The 22,044-nt window shown below is 43.8% G+C and overlaps 1 protein-coding gene across 2 annotated transcripts in view; it reads right to left on the bottom strand.

The window, feature by feature from the left end:
* Window positions 1-296: 296 nt before the first annotated feature.
* Window positions 297-22,044, bottom strand: part of SETD5 (SET domain containing 5) — a 40,493-nt gene continuing 18,745 nt past the window's right edge. The window contains exons 14-23 of one of the 2 annotated variants that reach the window (XM_009889876.1): window positions 21,346-21,666; window positions 19,512-19,754; window positions 15,778-15,907; window positions 14,320-14,573; window positions 12,345-12,401; window positions 10,410-10,877; window positions 8,399-8,685; window positions 5,229-5,362; window positions 1,359-1,432; window positions 297-1,156 (exon numbers count right to left, since the gene is read on the bottom strand). In XM_009889876.1, the coding sequence (XP_009888178.1) occupies window positions 557-1,156; window positions 1,359-1,432; window positions 5,229-5,362; window positions 8,399-8,685; window positions 10,410-10,877; window positions 12,345-12,401; window positions 14,320-14,573; window positions 15,778-15,907; window positions 19,512-19,754; window positions 21,346-21,666 (2,568 nt within the window). In that variant the 3' untranslated portion in view covers window positions 297-556. The remainder of the gene's footprint in view (window positions 1,157-1,358; window positions 1,433-5,228; window positions 5,363-8,398; window positions 8,686-10,409; window positions 10,878-12,344; window positions 12,402-14,319; window positions 14,574-15,777; window positions 15,908-19,511; window positions 19,755-21,345; window positions 21,667-22,044) is intronic. The other variant, XM_009889877.1, reaches the window with a different exon arrangement.

The raw sequence follows: 22,044 nt of genomic DNA, 5'->3' as shown, positions 1-22,044 counted from the left end.
CGCGGCAGCCATGACCCAGGCCCAAAGGCAGCCGTGTGCGCTCATCTGCTTGTGACTGGAATGATCGTAACGGATTAAAGCCCTCCCCGGAACGCACTGAGAACCTGACCTATAAAGAGAGCTTTGGGATTGGAGTTCAACTTCCCCCAATGTTTTCTTTAAACTGCTTTCGCATTCAAAAAGATGTCCGTACTGCATGAGTGACTATGGCCATGGGCACGGACAAGAGACAGAGGCTGCACCACAGTCATTGCACTTGAACCATTTGCTTTTTTTTTTTTTTCCTTTTTCCTTTTTTTTTTTTTTTTTTTTGCAATGTACCCACACGTCAGGGAACAGCTTTTGCTACAGTCTCTGCCTCAGAGAAATCTGCGCTCTCCTACAAGGCCAGAGGCCAATACTGCTCACAAATCTCACCCGTGCATTTCAGACCTCAGCCTCTGACCCCTGGCACCCCAGCATCAGGTGCAAGCTCCCAACACTGGCCCAGGAGCCACTTCCAGAGGTGACTGGAAGGAGCTATGGGCAGTTTTGTCCTCCTGGAGTCCAGACAGCCCTAGGAAAGTCCTGTTTGAGTCTTTACTCCAGAACCTTGAAGCTGCTGAAGTCTGTACTGATGGACACTGCTTCCCCCGCGGTGCGGATAGTGTTGTGCATTGGAAATCACTGCCCCCCGGGAACCCTGGTAGAGAACAGACTGCCCAGAATTCGGTAGACTGATAGTCCGCAAGTCTGACTGTAGTGACCTAGCACTTTGGGGTGCAGAGGTGGAGCCCGACGCGCCTGTGCAGGGCTGGGAGCCTGACTCGGAGGAAAGAGAGTCCACAGCCGTCTGCTGTGCTGGGCTGGCAGCAGCAGGGCAGCTCTTCTTCAGGAGGCTGCCGCTGACACTGCCAGAGTGCTGCTGGCTGCTGTAATATCCCGAATTCCCTGCAAATAGGGCAGAGGAGTCTGTGGAGACCGAGTGGGCAGGGCTGGAGTAAGAGGTGGAGGAGAGGGATGTTTCCGAGGAGCCATGAGAGAGGCTGTGTGCTGTCCTCTGTGTTGCTGCTCGATAGCTGTATCCAGGAGAGGGAGTAAGGTGTCCTCTGTAGGGGGAGGAACTCTGCTGGAGAAGGGTCTGCGATTCTGCCTGGGGACTGTCAGACTGCAGGAGCTGAATGAGTCGTGGAGGAAAAAAAAAAAAAAAAAAAAAAGAAGGTATGTCATACTGACTTCCCCGTTTCCTACCTCCTTCTCATGCCAAAGGTGCTTAGTGTAGCAGGATTAGGAATAACTGGCAGCCAAACCCAGTTTCCCCCCTAATCCAGTTAAAAGCTTTATTTCAGAATGGGCAGATAATATATGAAATAATTTACCTGGTAGCTGTATCGAGAAGGACTGTAAACTGCTGGTCCTTTGTGGGCTTCTGGAGTGTCTCCTTCTGCTGTGTCTGCAACGTACAGGCAAGATGTTAAACCTCACTCTCTGGACCGAGGCCACGGCACTTACTTCCCTCTCAAATGACACACTTGCGCACACCCCAGCCGCCTTGTTCTCCACCCAGCTACAGCTGAGACAAGAGCGGCTTCTCCAGCCATCAGTGTTTCAGAAGCTGAAGAATCTGAACACAAGACAACTGAAAAAACCTTAACATGCATAAATCAGCCACACACGTTAGGAACTGCTGCTTCGCTTACCCCAGCTCTCCCTGGTGTAGCACAAAGCTCACCTGCCTTGGACCAGCCTGTCTGAGCGGCTGCACGTCACAGACACAGCCTGGGCTCCCTGGCTCTTCAGAAGGATTACGAGAGGCAGAAGACAGTTTCTAAGGGCTCAGCAATTCTCCGCTCAGCCTTGGTCGTAGGAATCCACTTGGCTACAGTTACAGCCAGGGAGGTAAAACTGTCCCTTCTTAGATGGCTGTCAGCAGGATCCTGCTGCAGGTTTTCCTCAAAGGCAGATCCAGACACTGCCAAAGACCGAGGTCCCGTGCTGCCAAGGCTGACAGCACCCCTGCTGCTGTTTTGGGGATTACGCTTTACAAGTCAATTGAGCTGCTCCAAACAGAGTTACTCTTAGACCTCAGAAACGCCTGTTTCAGAAACAGGCCAAGATGATGAAAATGCTTTGATGTCTGAGTGGTAACAGCAGCACAGTACACACCGATCCACCTTAGCTACGTAAGACATCAAGAGGAATAAGCTGCTTCTTGACAGAGCAAGCCTGTCTAGCACCTGGATCTTAGAGGGTGGGCGAGCTTCTTGTCCTACAAAATAACTGAACCTGAACTGGCATAGGCAAGAAGTACTGCAAGTGACCCAGCCACTTTGCCACGTGTGTTGTTCAGTTGCTACTACAGTAACCACGGGGTTCAGCTGGCGATCGTGCTTTCTTTAGGAGGGAGTGAAACTGGTGGGACTAGAAGATTTCACATCAGAGTTATGTTGCAGTCTAATGAGACAGAGCTGTTTAGCTGCAGCATCTCAGGGATTCTCAGCAGCCACCTTTGAAATGCCTTGATGAAACAGCGTTGGTATTAGTATCAAATTTATATGACAGATGTGTCTCAGCCATGAAACAGGACACGCTGCCTTAGACTGCTCTGTACTTCTGCCAGACAGGTCTGGCTTTGCACCAGAGGCACTGGCACAAGCACCGGTGTCAGCAGTGCCCATGGCTTTGCAACAGTTGTCCTCTCTCTGTGCTACATCACAGTTGCTGGCTTAGCTAAACGGGAATCTGGATGGAGTCGTCTTGTCTCAGACAAGGCTCAGAAGCCTCAATTCTTCAGAGCACTGGACCTGCACAGAGACCGGGGAGTGAAGCTTCCAGCATGTGTCCTGCGCTACCTTCCCTTTTCTGGAATGACATCCAATGCATCAAGTAGCTCTTTGCTGTAGGTGACGTTCCGAGTACTGCACTGCAGAAAGGCAAAACTTGGAAGTTGGGGCGTGTTTTGTTAAGCGGTCACGCACAGAAGAGACTAACTGTTCAATCCAGGAGATCGCTGTGATTAACCAAAGTGGAGTACAAGAATCAGAAGAAATCTAAAGATTTCTGTAAGGAATTGTTTCTTAAAAGGCCAGGCACACCAGCAGGGCTGCACAATCTACTGGCAGTGCCTGTTCACAGAAAAAACCTCGATAAGTTAGAGACTATCAAAAGACTCTAAATTACAAAGGTTAAATAAACTATAACTTTCCTGAATTTGTTTTACGTAAACTTAAAAGATAAAGCCAACATTTCCCTTCCCCATTTCTTAATACCTGCACAAGTAAGGACATAAAGAAGAACTGCTTTTCTTGGCAGTACTGGCCTGCGTCAACCTAGAGCATATATGAAGTGACAGCTTTAACTGAGAGCAGCTGCAATTCTCTCAAGTGTGGCATGCACCCAAATTCCATTTCATTCCTACATGCCCCATCAGCAAACCATCCGAGTTTGGTTTTTTTAGTTCCCCTCATATTATTATCCATTACAGCATCAAGTAAACATGTGTGTCTTCACAACTGCTACAGGTGATACCAGGAATGGCAGGGACTCAGCCACTCGCTTGTTTCACTAAGAAGCAGAGCAGCTACTCGGGGAGGGAAGGTGGCTCACAGAATCTAAACAAGCTACTGAAGAAATTGCCAGAATATGCAAAAGAAGAAAATAATATTTTGCTGCGCTAGGATGAAAGAGACAGAAAGACTTTTGTCAGCTAGAGCATTAAGTTTTCACATCCTGGAGTGGGATGGGTTTTATGTAACAAGCAAGAAGAACGGATTGAAGTAGCTGAAAGTCTAACTCCAGCCTAATTCTTGGGTGAGGCTGAAAAGCCACAGCTGTACAGATTAAAGTGGGCAAAAGGCCTGTTGTGAGTCTGGATTTTGCCTACCTTCTAAAAAGTAATCACCAAGAAAGCCACTTCCACTGCTATGAGAGACAGGAAACAGTGGGGTCCCATGAAACCAGTGACATTTTTGATAGGGTAAAGGATTCCCTCTCAAGACTACATGAAGAAAAGGCATTGAAAGGAGATGTGCTTAGGTGTACAAAGACAGCAAAACCCCAGAAGAGAGGCCAGTTTTCAGAAAGTGGTCCCAAATAAACCTTACTGCAACTGAGGAAAAAGTCTCATTTGGAGCGAAGTAAATACCTACTTGCTCTAAAATGCTCAGAAATGAGATACCCTTAAGGCAAAAGCTGCCGTTGCTGCTGAATTAACCAAAGAGCACTCTGTGCTAGTCTGGGTTAGAGGCTCTAGTCTCTCCATGGCTAAAATAACACACAACTTGGTTCTGGCTTCCACAGAGATTCAGATCCCTACTACTGAACATCAACAAGCTCTACCCATGTCAGCCATGAGTCTCTAACAACAGTTCTCAGCTATGAGAAAGCAGGGACTGATGGCAACACACAAAGTTATTTAAATATGATGATCCATCGCTATAAGTCCCAAGTGCGATTAAGGGTTCTGAGGGCACTATCTGTTAGGGAAAAACAACCATGCTCAACAGAGACTGCAAAATAAATAAAAGAAAAATAACTCAATTTCACAGCTGCGAAATTAGGCAATGATGAAGTGATCTGCCCATCTCACAGAAAGTCACATCTCACCTTCAGACCACAGATAGAGAAAAGAGGGGTTTAATTTCAGCTCAAGTTACAAATAGTCACTGACCCCGCATGCTACTTGGTGAGGACAGTGCTTTATTTGGATAAGAAAGGAACATCAACACAGAACTTAATTCATCTCAGTAAGGAGGTGCTTTTCACAAAACTGACAAATACCGTAACTCAAGGAATCAAGTAACTTCAAAAAGAGCTGAAGTAAGGCTTGGAAGCTAAATTAGTTCTTAGCACTGCCTCAAGCCTACACCTGCATTTTAGCGTGATAACACATTTATCTGGATGTTCAGCCAACTAGAATTATTAAATGACAGCACTTTCATCACCAGTACATAGGGGCAATTGAGGCAATGCTGCTTAGCCCATTGGTCCAAGGACAAAGAAGCTGTCCCTGCCAGAGCCAAGATGCCGGTATTCTTGAATCCAAACCCTGCAGAAACCTGGAGGTCTTCCAGGTCTAAAAGAAGAGGGATATAGGCTCAGGTAGTATCTAAATAACAATACGTATGGCTTGCAGAAGGCATTGATATTGTTAAAGATGCAGGTACGACTAACTTCACAGACAAGTTTGCAAAGTTATCTGAGCCCACCGTTTCCCACCAACCAAGTCTTCAAAAGTTTCCACTTCCTACCTGCATCTCTCTCAACAGCACTGTCACAGGTAGGTGAGGATTCAGTTCTCTGGGCTACCTTTGCACCACTTCGCAGCACCTTCTCAAGTATGCCTCGTCCCTCTCGAAGCCTCTCCACTGATGTTGGGACCATCCTGCAACAAAAACCCGGTAACAGCTGAAGTTTGCTATGATGCAGCCGAGAGCAACGTGACCAACGCACAAGGGGGCTGTGGGGTCCTTGGTATAATCACAGGACAGGTTTAGTTTCTGCTTAAATTCACTCGTATGATGTTACGTGCAAATGCAAACCCCTACCATAGAAGGGAGCGATCAGAGACCACCAACTCTCTTGACAGATGAGGAATAAACTTCTGAACTGCTTTTACAATGTAAAGAGCCTCCCCTGTGGGATTTTAGACTGCCAGTCACCAGCTACCAGGATAGCACCGCCCTCAAAATACAAAAATCTTTACTCTTATCAAAAACATGGTATAAACATCCAGTTCAGTAGACCACCTGATTACAGGACACCTTCTCCCAGAAAAAATGTTGTGAGATTCAACAGCATTTTGAAAATCCTGGTATTGCTTTAACATTAAATGCAGTTATTTTGCATAAATTGCTTTTATTCCAACTAAAAAGAGGCAAACCCAAAACCTTTATGATAATACAGTGTCAAGATAGTACAGTCAGACAATGCAATATTCCTAGAGCAGAGCTAGCTTGGTCATTTTGCCCATTAATGCTACTTTGTCCCATTTCACAGAATGAATTTCTTTTGTAATGTGAAAACACTCTGCTCAAGATTGGTGCTAGATCTTGTTCCATTATATATTACAAGTGTCTAGGTCTGAGGGTGAAAAACAGAGGTGAAGTGGCTTTCCTAAAGCCAATCTGTAGAAGAAAAACAGAGTCACAGACAAACCCCAAGCCCCTGGGTCAATATTCCATCTACCATGCACAGGACCATCCAAATCTCTTTAGAAACAGGAGTTTTAACCTATAAGACAGTAGCACCTTGATCAGGGATTCACAATGCCTTTACCCTAGACACTGAAGAACACGCGCCTTAAAAATGCCCGAATTTAAATATTTAGTAAAATATTAAATGTACTGCATACCATCCGAGTATGCGGCTTAACACCATATTAACAGATTTCTGTATTTATTTTTTTTCTTTTTAAAGATATATTAAAAACTGTGCTTTACATTAGCTTGGCTTTTTTTTTTTTTTTTTAATAAATAGCCCAGACATTGAAGTTCACCCCTCAATGAAGCAGAAGGGAGAAGGGGCCAGAGTTCACACCTCATGGAGGTGAATGGGGTGAGGGGGTGAATTCACACCTTCGTTGCTGCTATTGTTTTGCTGGAGACAGTTTTCTGCAAGGCTGGGTTTACTGGGCAGCAGCACATCTGTTTACATTGTGATGGCTGTATCTTGGCAACTGAAAGAGACAGAAACTTAATTTTTTTTAAATGAAAGCTATTGGCAAATATTGTAGAATTCAGCAAAAATCTGGACAACTCTAAAAATTAAGGCACGTAATTTTAGTTCCCACCATTTTCTTCTGTCCCTAATATTATATTATTGTGCATGTCTGGAAATGTATCTGAAATGTAAGCACTCAGAACTAAAGATGAAATTGGGTCACAACTTTAACTCAGTAACATGCAGTTTCTAATATATTTTTTAAAAGTAGGTGACTGTACATTTTATAGCCTTGCCCATTAAAACACAGAAGAACAAGAATTTAAAAGGTAGCAAATCTGCTTAATCCCATTTCAAAATGTATCAGCATGGTTTCAACTTTATACCCAGTGTCCCGTAACAATACGATCTTTATTCCCACACAATACTTACTCATGAAGCCACGTGAGAAACTGAAGCCAGAGCACCTGCTGAGGTACAGCAGATGGAGCTCACAGAATACAAAACATGGTACTAGAGCAAGGTTGCCACACTGACCCCTCATCCCTCACTAGGTTTTTTTTCATTCGGCTAGGTTTTTCTTTCACCCTTTTGCAGGCAGAAGGAAGCGGCACAGGAGGAGAAGGGCACAGGATATCAACACTTGCACAGAATAACATTTGGTTATAAAATAATGATTACAAACTAATCATCAGCTGACTGCCTCAGCTGTGGCCAGTCCCAACATCTGGCAGATGGTCATCTGGTAGACAGAGTACCATCAGAGAGGTATGAGACAAATTATTTCTACTAATCTCCACTTGAAGAGTGATGGAAAAGGGAAGGAAACAGATCTTATTACTCCTGCAAATTCACCCAAACCAGTATTTCTCAAGCACTTCCAACACAGACTTCATACTTCTCACTGCCTTCAGCATTGCTTAGCATCTCTTCCCTTGCCATCCCCCTGCAGTGACACATGCGCAGTGACACAGATGTGTACGTGGAGAATCAGCATTAAGAAATTAATTGCCTTTTTGCCTGTGGTGTGCATGAACAGCACTTGATTACAAAGCAGCAGAGCTTCAATCAGCAGAACACCCTAACCATTGCTTCATTGACACTATAATACAACACACTGCATTTCAGTGCTGTGCTACTTAATTTTTTGGACCAGACATTTCTATCAGGTTCAAGTTTTTGAAGACCAGCCTTTCCCCTTCTCAAACCTTCTCATGGCAACACGATAAAGGTGGGTTTTCCATGCCTTTGGCAAGCCACTGACGGCAGTCTGGTAACTGCTCTTCAAGCTACATAAGCAAGGCTTTAGGAAAGCTGGAGTTGTTTCACTGTCCCTGCTTCTCAAACACAAAGTTGCAGAGGAGTCTGTTAGCTTTCCTTCTGAACAGGAGTTCACTTTGTTATCATACGTGTACAATCAGAGTGGAGATTCAGCGAGAAAAGACCTGGATTAAATTCTCATTGCAAGAGTAAGACCTTCAAACCTGAGACCTTAAAAGGAAACTGGTGGAAGAGAGAGACAACTGTTTAACTTCATATCTTTCATGACAGATTTTTGATATCTAAACCAAGAACTAAAGGGCAGGCTGAGAAGGCTGCTGGTATCCTTCACGGTTGTTCAGCAATTACGAAAGAGAACAATGCCAAGAGACCCGACAAAATCCATCCAACTGCACTTATTGTTATGGAAATGCCCCCTAGAGAGTTTGGTCCTTCTCTGTGGAGCAATCTCAGGCTTGCTTGGAAGGATAACACTCACCACCTACTGCTGATGTTCTCCTGGGATTTGCTGAGCGATGTTGAGGAACTAGCCCCCCTCGAGTCTGGTGGGCTGACGTCCTCTACATGAGGCAGGGAGGGATGAGAAGGGGAGAAGCCACTCTGTGGGGAGGATGGGGTTCGTACTACGGAGCCCGGCAGGCTGTTGCCATCTGTGTCAGTCACAGAACTGCTGCTGCCCTGTCGGGTAGGAGTCCCTGTACATCGCACTGAATCGCCTCCCTCCTTGGCTTCTTGTTTCCGCTTGCGATATTCTAGTAGAGATACCTGGGAGAGAAAAACACAGCCATGAGTCAGGGAACACAACAGACTAGCACAGGGGGAAGAACATGCCCACGTGCCATTTTTAAAATCTATTTCTCTGAGTTTGCAGATGAAACTTCAAAAGCTATATTGGGATTATAAAATCTTCCTGAATCTGCAGGCACTTTAGAAAAAGAGCTAAGCGGTCCAAATTCGGATCACTCATCACCTGCCATGCTCACCCACATTTTATGGCCAATACTTCAGCAGACATATCCAGCTAGTTTGCTTCTCTAACAATCTGGAATTTCACATCACTTCAGTATATGCTTGCATATTCGAGCATCAAGCCTCTCTATCCTCCTCTCAACACCCTTCGCTCCCTCTCTCTGGTTTGTGACCTTATATAAAACGTGTATCAGAATCTGTACATCTCAAAACCAGAGAATAAGAGCCTCTTTACAGAACTGGTATCTTCAGAGTCCTGTTCACCTGTACTATTTCAGCCACATTAATGCTAGAAACTTGGTAAAGCCTGATGCAGAATTTTAACTTGCTTAGAGCAGTTTCCTGCTGTGGTGGTTCGGCAGCCAGTATTGCAACCTTCCAGCACTATGACCTAAAGAAATTACTTTTAGCAAAGGTACAATGTATTTTGTGCAAAGCAGTCTCAGATTTGTCAAAGGCACAGACCAAAAGATCCCAGATAACGCAGTCTCCTAACAAAGGGACAGCAGAACCAAAAATACATAAGTATTTCCAGCTGAGAACTTACCTTTCACTGTATCTTCCCTTAAGAGTTATTATGAGGCACAGACCCCAGCAGCTCTGCTGAAGGACTCAACTATGATTCAAAGCCTGTAGAGAAGGCTTTGAACAGGGTATTTCCAAAAGTATCTCAACACGTAAAGGTTTTAAGATAAGTGTAACTTTAAAAGAAAACCAAAGGAAAAAAATCAAAACCCTCCAGAAATGGAATGGAAATCAGACATTCCATCCAGCTGGACACTTAGACAAGTGATCTGAGTCATCACACTGGCAGCACAAAAAAAATATCCAAGTACAAGAAAAGGCACTGATACCCATCTACACAAGCATTTATTTGTCCCATGAGTACCCAGTTTTATCACAGCAACCTCTGATCTGTCATTTTCACTCAGTTTTAGTCCCATGAGGGTCACTGGTCTGCTATTAGAAAACCAATACACATTTGCTTTCTTTAAACATTATTCCTGTGGTTTTAGTTTCAAAGAGCTAAAACTTAAGTAACAAACTTCATCTACTTTTGTTGCAATGTTAATGTTTCCGTATTAATGGAAATCTTCTAATCCCTTCTAATAAACAGCCTGTGCTTTCTTTTGAAACATTAGATGTTCTTTTCTAGTAAGGACCCTTGATAAAGAACACCTCCACCAACTAGTACAGTTGCATTGTGCCTTGTCTCAGTTTAACAACTGTTTATGAAAGCTGCGAGAGCATCACGGTCTCCATTTCGTGCTCCCAGAAGAGGTATTTTCATTGTGGTCTTTTGCATCCACCCCTCACATCAAAATCTTGCCTAAAGGGTAGCTCTCTCTTTTAACAACTTTTAGATTGTTTTCATCCGGGCACTGGATGCCTAAATTACTTGCCCAGCCTACATTTTACTTGTATTCCGCTCTCTTCGCTCTCCCTGTCTTTCCCACAGTACCGACTGTTCCTGCTCGTGTTCCTGCAATCTTAAGAGTTTCCTTTACAAGAATACTTGCCTTCTTCCTTTGTGGCGGATTCTGGGGAGCAGATCTGACGCCTTCACAAGCCCTCTCGCTGCAGGGAGACATGGATCCATGCACTGTCTCTTTAAGCAGCCCTGACTCGTGTCTGCTGAAATATCCATCGGCAGGAGAGCTGCAGCATCCTGCTTCTGAATTCATTGGCTTCTTCTCTCCCAAAGGAGCAGAACCCCGCAACAACCCATCTACACGTGGCATAGCGTTCAATGGGGAGAAGGCATACATTAAATTAAACTCTGTCCGAAAAGCCTGATCAGAGCTTCGTAGCAGCATCTGTGCTTCCCCACTTTTCCCTGGGAAGTTCATCTCTGAAGTAGAGTTTATGGAGGGTTGTGGAGTCAGATCAGATGATCCAAAGCTGAGCAGCGATGGTCGTTCTGGGCAGGTGTTTGCACCGGAATCCAGGTACCCACCCTTCGAATCCAGGTCGGATCGGAGGCAGACCTGGAAAATCCAAGGAGGATATAGGAGGGGGGTGGGAAGTCAGGAAAAGGGTCAGGTAGGGGTGGGGAGAGAAACTTAGTCAGAAAGTACTCTGTACAATGCTAGCTTACTACTTTCCGTTTCCTTTTTCATCACCCCTCTGGTCCTTTCCTGCACTGTTCTGCTCATTCTACAAGGGAATGGCTCAGACTAAGCAATAATCAGTTTAGCTGTCCAGTACGAGATGCCCTTTCCCCTTTAGCAGTCTTACTGCAGCAAGAAGATAAGGCTCAGCACTATCCCTGGGTACTCAGTGAAGAAAACCCAGCATTTTCAACTGCCTCTTATGTCCCAAAGTTGATGTTAACACATAGGTTCATTATGGGGAGAGAACAGAAAAGATCTGCTGTCCATTTGCTGTTTTATTAGCCAAGTTCTTGACTGTCCCAAGTCAGCCACTACTAACTTCCTAACAATGAAACGCCCAGGACCTCCAAGCCATTTGTTTTCACTTATTGTGAGCTTTGGAAATCATTAACAATAGTACATTCATTCAATTTATATTGCATTTCTACATTTTACATTCTCTAACAAAACCATAATGGCATCATCTTTGTGCTGTCACAGTTTCTGAAGCACTAGGCACTGACACAATGGTATATCCATTTATCTACTTTAAGTGCCAAAAAACCTCCAGGGCAACGGCATAATCATCTCCTTCACCATGTTAATATGTCAGGATCTCAGACAATGAGCATAACTGACATGATTTCATCCTCTTTGCAGGACTATAGTGTTTAGGGAAAAAACCAGCAGCACCATGCATCAGCTCTGCCCTACTGCTGCTGCTGAGAATGCTTCCTCTGCTGTATTACAGCTCCAAGTAATCTGCCACATTGGAGAGGAGTGTGTATTTTCTACTATGAAACAGCCTCTGAGCAAGGTACTTCCACTCACATTTTACAACAGGCCAGGAGGCAAACAAAACACTACTTTCTGGCATCTCCTCAACATTTTAAGTCTGCAAGTGAACAGGTGATAAATCAAGGCTGAAGAGCAGGTCAGGTGCCCCACTGTGTCCTCATAAGTCAAACCTCTAGTGAATGCTTTCCTTTTCTTCCACTGTAGTCATTCTGCTGCTACTGAATGAGTATCACACACCACTTATCTGCTGGGCTGGGGACTGAAGTTGATTATGGTATTTCCAGGGTCGTCAGACCTCTTGCCTTCACCTCAGTAGCTGAGACATACCAGGTCTTCACACTGCCTGTTTCCCACCAGTGTCAACAAGTGAATAATAAATTCCAGTCTTAAATTTATTTGCTCTCGTGATAACTCTGAAAACTCTCCTTATTGTGACTGATGCTCCACCCTTATTCCCCACCACCTCTGCACTTCTCATCCCTCCCCTCCCATCATGGCCTCAGATACACACACAAGCACACACGCTCCGGGACTCAAATGCGACTGAGATGGTGTGATAACTACCTCGGGTGACATGGACTCAGGCCTATGCGCAGGGGAACTCTCAGGGGAGGATACGTTCTAGAGGAGGGAAAAGCATCTTGTTATTCATCTACTTAGAAAGTCAAGAATCAAAATAAAAATAAATTAAAAAAAAAAAAGCACAGAGGTTAGCAACGGCTATTCTAAACAAAAACTATCCCAGGAACTGGCCCCACCCTGGACGGCAACTCTGTCAGTTAAGTGGTTTCTAAAGTTCCTGGAAGCACAGACAGGACTGGGTTACTGTGCTTCATGCTACAACTCAGTAGCCAAAACAGAGCACATAAATGTTAAGAAACATCTTATTCTTTATATTTCTGATGCTGTCAGGTACAGAGTTTGCACCATGAAATATAGAGAAAACCATTTATGGTGTTTAGTATGAGGACATGGGAGAAATGGAAAACCTGATTTTGCCCAAACAAAAGGCAACTAAGATCACTCAAACACTATCGTGAACTTTCATAGACTTTATACTAGAAAAAAAAAAAAAATCTTTCTATTCTCTTCCTACAGTGCCACAGGACTGAGGTATAAAGCTTTATACACAGTGAGATGTATTTGCTCAAGTTAGAATTAATGATAACTAAATGAAACAGACATGAGACTAAAATAGAGATGTTATTCATAACCTGCATTGAGAGAAATACAAGAGTGTGAACAAAGAAGCCTATGGTCTACCAAGCCGTTAACACTCTTTTACTAGAGGGAAAAAAATGTGTAAAATGGGCAAGTAAGGTATAGACGCTCAGCAAAATCCAGGCTTCCCATGTCTTACACATGGCAACAGAAATAACTAACGCTAAAGTGGGACTGGAAATCAGTGACTAGACTACGGAGGTCCAAGGCAACACTGCCCTGATCTGCCATCTCAACCAGAGCAAAGGTAAGGATCAGTTCCAATCAAGCTCTGTGTCTGAAACAGTCTTTCATCTCTCTCCTCAATGCTCCACAATCTTCCCTGCTAACCTCTATAGATCTGCCTCTCAGACAGCTTACAAGAAAGGGCTGTCAAAGAAAATAATCAAAAGCACACTGAGCTAAAAATACCACAAAGGACTGTTTGCCCTGTTGCAAAACAGATGAGGGATTCCTGCAAAACAGTCCATAGTACGGAGCAGTCTGTCACTGCACAATATATTTTTTTCAAAGGTTTTAACTGGCAGAGCGTGAGCAGCTGGCCTGAAGAGTTCTGTTTTTTAAATGAAAATATGCCATACTAGAAAATAAAACTAAAACTGGAAACAGCATGATTCCTATTCACAGGCACAGAGCAGCAACACTAGGAAGTGGAAGGTCCTAGCTGGATGGGTGCTGATAACTCTCCCACAGAGCTTAGAGCAACAGAAAGCACCTACACAGCCTGCTCGGTACTTCTGCCAATTTTTGCAAAAGGAAACTATTGAGAAATCAAAGATGTAAGGTATTTTCCTTCTACCCAATCAAGGGAAAGGAAAACCAAAGAATACGGTGGAAGCTGACGTAAAGTATTTCTACTTTACTTGGGGATACTACAAGCGGTTTGGGAAAAGAGCAGCCAAGGAAGTCAGACAGCCTTTGAGAAGCGGAGCACTGTTGCACGGTTTGGAAGAGGCAGGGATTGGAAGCCACATTGGTACAGAGATCTGAAATGGGGAAGCTGAGTAAAGAACACTGAAAAGCCTGCAAAATTCGGGAGCTACCATGGAGAAATGGAGAAAAGAATTAGACTACTGTTACTGATAGCTACTAAGTGAGGGGAGGCTGGGCTGCAGCAAGGTTTGACATTTAATAGAGCAGGAGATTTGGCCAGAAGTGGAGTAGAGGAGAAAGACAGCAGTGCTTTTGAGTCTGACACTATGTTGCTGCTCAGGAATACAGCCACATACTCAAAAAGGAAGGTGTCCCTAGTGCTACCTCTGCTGCAAATATTCCAGTTCCTCCTTTTCTTGCATTCCCAGTATCCCTCTGGATTTACCTCAAACTGTAGTGGAGTATTGCAGCGACTAGCAGCAAGAGAAGGAATTGGTGAGAACATCATGCCATAACCATTGCGACTCTCCTCCTCTCCTGGCAGCGATGAGCAGGGTGTAGCCAGCTGTGGACTCACTGAACCAGGAACTGAAGGGATGGGAGGTGGAGGGGTGACAGGAGACAGCGGCCTCAGCAACTTCTTAACATTCTGCTCCATTAAGTAGCGAGACTTCCATTTCTTCAGGGGACTCAGCAAGTCTGAAAAAACAAACGGAGCTGAGGACAGGGCTGTGCTGTTAACCGTGTACAAATCACATACTGCCTCCTTCCCCCTACTCCCAGCCCAAATGGAGCCCACGAGTCTCCAATACGACTATAAAAGATTCCTAAAAATGAAGTACCTCTGAAGTACTTCAATACCAGCCTTGAGACATGCCTAGATACTTATAACAGGATAATACACGATCAGGAACATACAGTGAACAAGGAAAGGAAATATTTAAACTAGAAGAAAGTAAGCACAAAAGGGAGCTAGGGGAAAGGGAGCCAGGATGGGATAAAAAACAGTAGAGGACAGTGGAGGAGAGGGGTCAGAGGACATGTCACTGTCACTGCTATGAACAAACTACAGACAGCTCAGTTTTCATTACCTGAACCTAATAGTTTCCTATAGGCTACGTCAATATAGTCTAGATATATTTCACTCCCACAAAGGATTAATGTCTTCCCCTCCGGCCTACCCCTATTCGGAATATCTTTTTTTGATGCTCAGTTTAAAAAAAAAAGTTCAGTAAATTCTGCAGTTCAGTTGTTTGCTTCTTCAGGTCTTGCTCGGGGACGTGCATTTATTGGTTCTGGCACTCTGTTCATTTCTTATTCATCTAACTTTTCAATAATCAATTCTGTATTATTTCTGTGTTGTCTAGCTTCCTGTCTGCCGTCTTGGAAAACTGGTCCCTGACTGGGCAGATCTTCACCCTCTTTCTCTGTAGAAAGATTCAGACACAATATTTAACCATTCTGCTGCTTTACTCACAGATTTTAGCTTCTCCATCTTTGAGACTTAATCATTCGCTTATTATATACGTGCCTGTGAGACTTTGCTATATCTTCCTATAGTCAGCAGATATTTAGTTGTCCATCTAACAGCATCCTGTTGAAAAGAGATGATATTGTACTCTTTTTTTCTCCCCTCTATTGGACAAATGATCACACGGCACTGAGGTTGATGATGCAAGATAAAGTGATTATCTGTTCACAGGAAAATACTGAAACTTTACACATGCTCCAGCTAGAATGGGTCTGCCGAAATTTGAATGAATGGCAAAGTAACATTCTCACCTGCCATAAAGCTGTGCCATCAAGCATTAAGATGTCATCCCGTACAGCTGCCTTTGTTATTCAGCAGCTTCCCCAGTTTCACTCAAGCACCCACGCTGCCCTGATGGTGCTGAGCACTTACCTGTGTCATCTTTGCAGATGCTGGAAGAACTGCTGTTCTCGTTACTTTGGTATAGACATTGGGTTCTGTTCTCTTGCGGAGCTGGTGAGGTCTGAGTCATCCCCTCTTCCAGGGCTTGTTTGATCCAGCGCTGAAAGAGAACAAGACTACATAAACGTGCAACCCCTCCAGTACTTTCTATGTAATCTTGCAGGATGCACTCAAAACTCCTACACTTGGGTGCAGCGGGGCAGACTGCTGAGAACACTGATATTACCTCCTTCGCATGCGCTCAGACAGAAACCTGTTAGAACACAGCTGTTAGCGCCGAGTCTAACACCTACTGTGATGGGGCTGACTGTGTGCTCTTGATAAGATGTATTCTGGGGATCAGCAGTCTTCAGCAATAACACAAAGATAAGTAAAAAGCAAATTAGAAATTAATAAAATCACAAACTCTGGCAGCTAAAAACTACTAAAAGCAATCTTAATTAAAAGAAAAGGGAGATAAGTATGATGAACTATCTTAAAACCTTGATTTTTTCAAAAAAGCTGTTTCCTGCCCAGGAACACAAACACACTGTCCCCCTGCTCCACCAAGGCATAGTAGGCCTTAACATAGATTCTGCTCTAACAATTCCAGCAGAGACATGTTTGAGTTTAATCACAGAACAATTCTTCCAGGACTGTGCTTGCTGCCAGAGACAGAAAAAAAAAAATAATCTGATAAAATGCAAGCAGTGCAAGCAGCAGTTTTCAAGGGGGCTAAAACAAGAATAATAAAGACAAATCTTTTCTTCAGCTACTAATAAAAGAGATTAAAGTCACAGTGGTCTTCTGAACATGGACAATAAAGAGTATTTCACATCTCATGCAAGTGAACATGAATTGAAGTCTCAGCAAATCAGCTGCTGCAGTGGGTGTGCTAGTTCTATATCTTGATACAAGCTGACTCCTGATGGCAGGCAGGAACCCTTTGCTCACTTTACTATAAAAAATAACTGTCATAATATAATGGAAAACATCCAGAAGATTCAGCAAAATGACAGCAAACTGCTGAAAATATAAATATAGTAATTTGCATGTGTAGTTTATCCAAAGGATTGACTTTACCAGCCTTTTATTCTCCCAGAGAAGTTTAAAACAGTAAGCTTAGCTTTCAGTAATCCGCAGTTCATCTGCATGCCAGCAATAGGTATTAGAGATACACGTATGTGACTTATGATTCCTCAAAGCTATCACGAAAGTACATCAGAAAGTCCGTGGCCACAGTCCTCAAAGTGGAAAAAACCTTCACTGTGAGGATGAAGAGCAGGTGACAGGATCTATTTTGATGGCCTTCACTACTGTACAGCAGATGCTTCTTCTCTGTTCAAATATATCTCAATGGATTCCACTGCGGCCACCAGGAAAAGTGAGAAGTGCCAGCCAGTTGGAGCATAACTACCTCAAATGTGGCACCTGATTTGACAGCCAAGTCACTGTACAATGTGTGATTAACGTGAGCAGGTTATACAGTCCAGTTTCCTTGCGAGGTTCAGATATTGGCATGCTTTGGATGCAAACTGAGGTCATTGGCTGAGGTTTTCTGGCACAGTCCTCAGTAGTTTAAGGAAAAGGCCTGCTGACAATCCAAGAAAATACGTGATCTATTTCACCAGCCTTTATAAATCAACCTTCCTGACTGAGGAGTCAGAAGCAGACAAGACAGAAAGATCAGGTCTTGAGAGAGCAATGTCATCCAGTTCTGGACCATTTCCAGACCTCAGCTGGCTGAAAAGGAGGTCTTCCATGTGAGAGTTTTCTGAACATTCCTGAACATGAGAAGCAGACTTTTTCTACATCTCCAGACTGTTAGTGATAAAAACACTGAATGCTAGAAAACGTTTTTCATGAAAAAGCTGGGGAACTCCTACAAAGTAGATGAAAACACTTACTAGAATAGTTATCGATTACTTACTTTCAAAAAGTAGAAATTTAACAAATTACTTTCTGCAACATCTGTTCTGGACATAGAAGCTTTCAGTATTTTATTAATTATTTAGATAATGGAACAGGCAGTGTACTTAATTTTTCAGATGATGCCAACCTGGCAGAAACAAGAACATGCTAGAAGACAGTACTCAAGACTTTCCTACTAAATTGGGAAACGGATGGGGGAAAACAGGACACAGCTCAGCACAGGCTAGAACAAAGTACCATATAAAGCCAGAAACAATCACTTCTAAAATTACAGGCTAGAAAACTAATGGATTGTTCTAACAAGCACAGTAAATCACGAACTGAACACAAGTCTAAATCAACCTGTCAAAGAAAACTCAGGCATCATACTGGGATGCACAAAATGGGTATAGGCTACAAGACACGGAGCAACTTTCTGCACTGAAAATGCCCCAGCTGCAACACAACATCCAGTTTTGGACACAGCTTCAGGGAAGATGTGGACTGAATGGAAGTTGTCCATAGCGAGACTAGTCCATTCCCTCTCCAGCAGTGAGAATCGTCATATGACTAGAAAATAGCCAAAGGTAGCAAGAGATTGGAAGACTTGTTCCATGATAACAGTTTCCACTGAATTGTGAGCTTGCTGGCTAGTTGTACAGCAAATGCACCAAGCAGAGAACTCAGAACAACTCTGCCAGTTCTGCTCTGGATTCCTCTCTCTTCCCTGAGGCTCAAAGTCGCTGTTAAGGGTTCAAAAAAAGCAGCTCCAACCTTGCAGTTCTCAGCTTAAAGACACACGGAGAGATTGCCCAGGGATATGGAAACAAACATGGTCTTGTTCATATGAGTACATACAAATGATCAAGAGCTTTACCTACCAAGGAAATACCCAAGAGAGACCTTAGCTTTTATTTTAGGTACCTGTTAGTGCACGACACAAACTGGCTGAAGGCAGAAACAGCAAAGTCCAAAGCTTCTCTCTGAAAAACTCCCTCAAAGGAAGGCAAAGAAACTAGGATATGGCCCCTGACTTTGAAAGCTACTAAGACTGGAAGATCAGAAAGGATTTCCATAAAATTGTTCTCAGGTAATTGCACAGGATCTGGCAGAGCCTCTGAGCAAAGCTGACAGGCGATAGGCAAGATGGATTCTGATAGAAATCTAACAGAGCAAACTAACCTGAACTACTGTTTCCCTGCGGATGGGTAAATGCTAGTATTTACTGGCCGCATACCATCTCTGGAGGAATGAAGTCCTCAGCTGGGCTCAGTTCAGGCTTCCTACACAGCCACAAGTATCTGTTGTAGATAGACAGCCTATAATCCCAAACAAAGAGCTGTGGGCTTGCTCTTGGGAAGAGCCAAACTCAAAGCTTTGCTAAACAACAAAGGCTCGCCAAAGACAATGGATCTTGACTGAGGCACTGTATTCTTGAGCTCTTTTGCAACACTGTCCTATTCCCATAATGCCAACCATCCTCTGACTGTGAAGTAGTAACATAAAACATTCTAAGGGCAACAGTTAAAACTCCTTAAATCACTTGTGTTGGCTAAAAAAACAGCCGCTGCAGATTTGAAAGTACATGAGAGAGTCACAGAACAGCGACTTTTACCACGGTAAAAGACAAGGACGAGGACTGAACCCCAGCTAGGAGAGGGTCAGCAGACATAGCCTGGAGACTGCATCGGCACACCAAGCAAGGCCAGCTCGGCAGGAATACATGCTCAAAGAGGACATGACAACTTTACAAGGGTGCCAGTAAGTAGTTGATGAGTATATAGCCCCTGAAGGTACGACATGAGCAAACATACCTTTTTACAGGAGCTGTAAATTCCATCCAACAGAAAGGGCCTTCGACGCCTCTCAGGGTTGAAAGGTGAACCAAAACGAATGTAGTGTTTAGGTGTGGTACAAATTAGTGGGGAGTGGATGAGACCGGGCAACATATTTAGGGTAGTTGCCAAAACTGTTGGGTCTGTAGTAATGCGCAGAGGGCATTCAATAGGGCACTCCTGCTTTTCTGCCTTGTCATTCAGCCATTCGGTAACAAGATACTGAAGGAGAAAACACACATGTCAATGCAACTAGCATAAGTGAAGAAGAAAGGCAATATGGCACAAAGGCGTATGGGGAAGTGATGCTCACGTCAGCCCGCATGCTAAAACCTCCCTCCTCCTCAAGATGAAGGAACAGAGCCAGGACTTTCTGCATCAAACCCAATTCTCATCTGTTGCAGACACAACAACAGGTAATCCAGTTTTACAGAAGTAGCTCAATTTTATGCTCCATTAATCTTATTAGAAGGTTCTCCCAAAACTTGATCACCTTGTTCAAAACTAATATCTAGCTGCAAGCTGAAATGTATTAATGGCCGGTTTATACCCAGTACGTGGCAGCTGCCTGCTAGCTTCTGCAATTTTTCCTCCTTTCCCTTGCAAGTTTCTCCCAGCTTGTACATTACAGTCCGCACTCACATTCCCTCTTGGTCTTCAACTCTAAGCTGAAAGCTAATTTCTTCTGCTTTGACCTAAACAAATACCCCTCTGCCTGCCATCCCACCCCATCCCAAAAAGATACTGCCACCGATTCCCACACCTAACACATTTTTACTCCATTCTACATTTATTTTTAAATTCCAGCTAATCTTTACTATATAATGGCTCCACTTTTCTCTCTTTGTTCTCTTGCTGGTATACACAAGACAACCTTTGTTTTACTATCTACACAAGATGCAACACCCTGAATTTCAAGATGGTCTTGCTGATTTTTTTAAGCAAGTCTCACTACACCTCTATGCTGCCTGATTTAACTTTCCTCGTTGACAGTCTTTTTCTCCTTGCTCCTAAGACATAGGGAGTATGCAGAAAACTTCTTGAGATTGTATACATCCAACCTTTTCTAATAAACATTCTTTCTTTTGGACCCAAAACCTAGTGCTCTTTTCCAAACTATCAGCATCCAATTTTTAAATGCCATCAGAGTTGTAATAACCACTTTTGCAATGCTGCCACCAAAGGCTTTTGCTAGCTTACTATGCATAGATCCAAACACATCAGCTCTCCCCATTTTTCTGTTAGCACCTCGTTCCCCTGCAGGAACAGCACAAACAGCTTGTTGTCCTCATGACCTTTGCCAGTCATCTCCCAATCTTCTCATTGCTCTCCACACCAGTACTGAAACATCTGCTTTTTGCTTCCCTCACCCAGGGCTCAGCCTCCATCACCCAATTCTTTATGGTGCCAAGCCCCTGAACCCTTCTCTCCCAGAGCTCCTCAAGCTGAAAGCAGCTTCTTCCCCGCATACACAAAGCTGTATAATTTGCCTCTTTCTAGACTCTTTGCCGTACCCAAAAGTGAGACCCTTCCTGTTGTACCTGTACCACCCTCTTGGTATCTAAGGTCTATGTAGACCTGCTGTAAAGACCAGATAATTTATTTTTTTGATCTTTGTGTGTACAGGGCTGAGCAGCTACATTCTGAACCGTGATGAGGGCTCTTAGCCACTACAGAACAAATAATATAGTAAATAGAAAGTCACATAATTCCAACTGTTTTGAAGAACTGTTTCCCCTGAGCCAACTTTTCCCCAAAGGCCACACAAAACCTCTTTTTCCCCTTTCCAGTTTTAACACTCAAACATATTTACCTTTTTAGTTTTGGGGTACTTTACTGCAGCTCGATTAGACTGAGATCCTGCAGCCAGGATAGCAGTTGGGTCAGATCCCGTCAACTGTCTGCCTTCTCCTGGACCTTCTACATTGCTGACATCTGTTGCGGTTACCAAGCTGGCAGTGCTTCCTTCCTCTGGGACAGCCTGTGCAAGTTCAGCTTGCTGGGAACTGGCTTGTTTCTGCCTTCTCAGTCTTTGTGCTGAACTGGTCCGGTATCGAGAGAAGCGACTTTTTGGTCGGGGCCTGGAGGGTTTTGCTGGAGCTGGCTTAGTAACTGTTTTTTCGGGGACAGCATCCTACAATATAAACTGTCATTAGTCCAAGCACCTCTAAGAGTATTCCTTTTCTCTGCATACAGGATCAAGGATTGAGATTTATTTATTGATAGTACCTGACTCACAAAATCTGGTTGGACCTTGTTTGCACTGGCTCGTAAGATGGCTTTGGGGACCCTTCTAAAACGCTGGCACATTATCATTTTGTCTGTTGAGTTCTTAAAGGGGTCAACCAGAACACTGGTGTTAAGGAAGAAAGCAGCAGTATGAAACTTGCCACTTGTCTCAAGGTAATTGCTTTTACTCCTGATCTGAGCTGACATGTATCCTTCCAGGCAAGTATCTGGGCCCTGCCATATAATGGGACCACATGCATCCAAAGCAGACCAGGCCAAAAAA

This window comes from Charadrius vociferus, unplaced genomic scaffold (assembly GCF_000708025.1).
Source record: "Charadrius vociferus isolate BGI_N301 unplaced genomic scaffold, ASM70802v2 scaffold257, whole genome shotgun sequence".
Classification (NCBI taxonomy): domain Eukaryota; kingdom Metazoa; phylum Chordata; class Aves; order Charadriiformes; family Charadriidae; genus Charadrius; species Charadrius vociferus.
The sequence above is the reverse complement of the archived record's forward strand: the minus strand, read 5'-3'. Positions and strand labels throughout refer to the sequence as shown.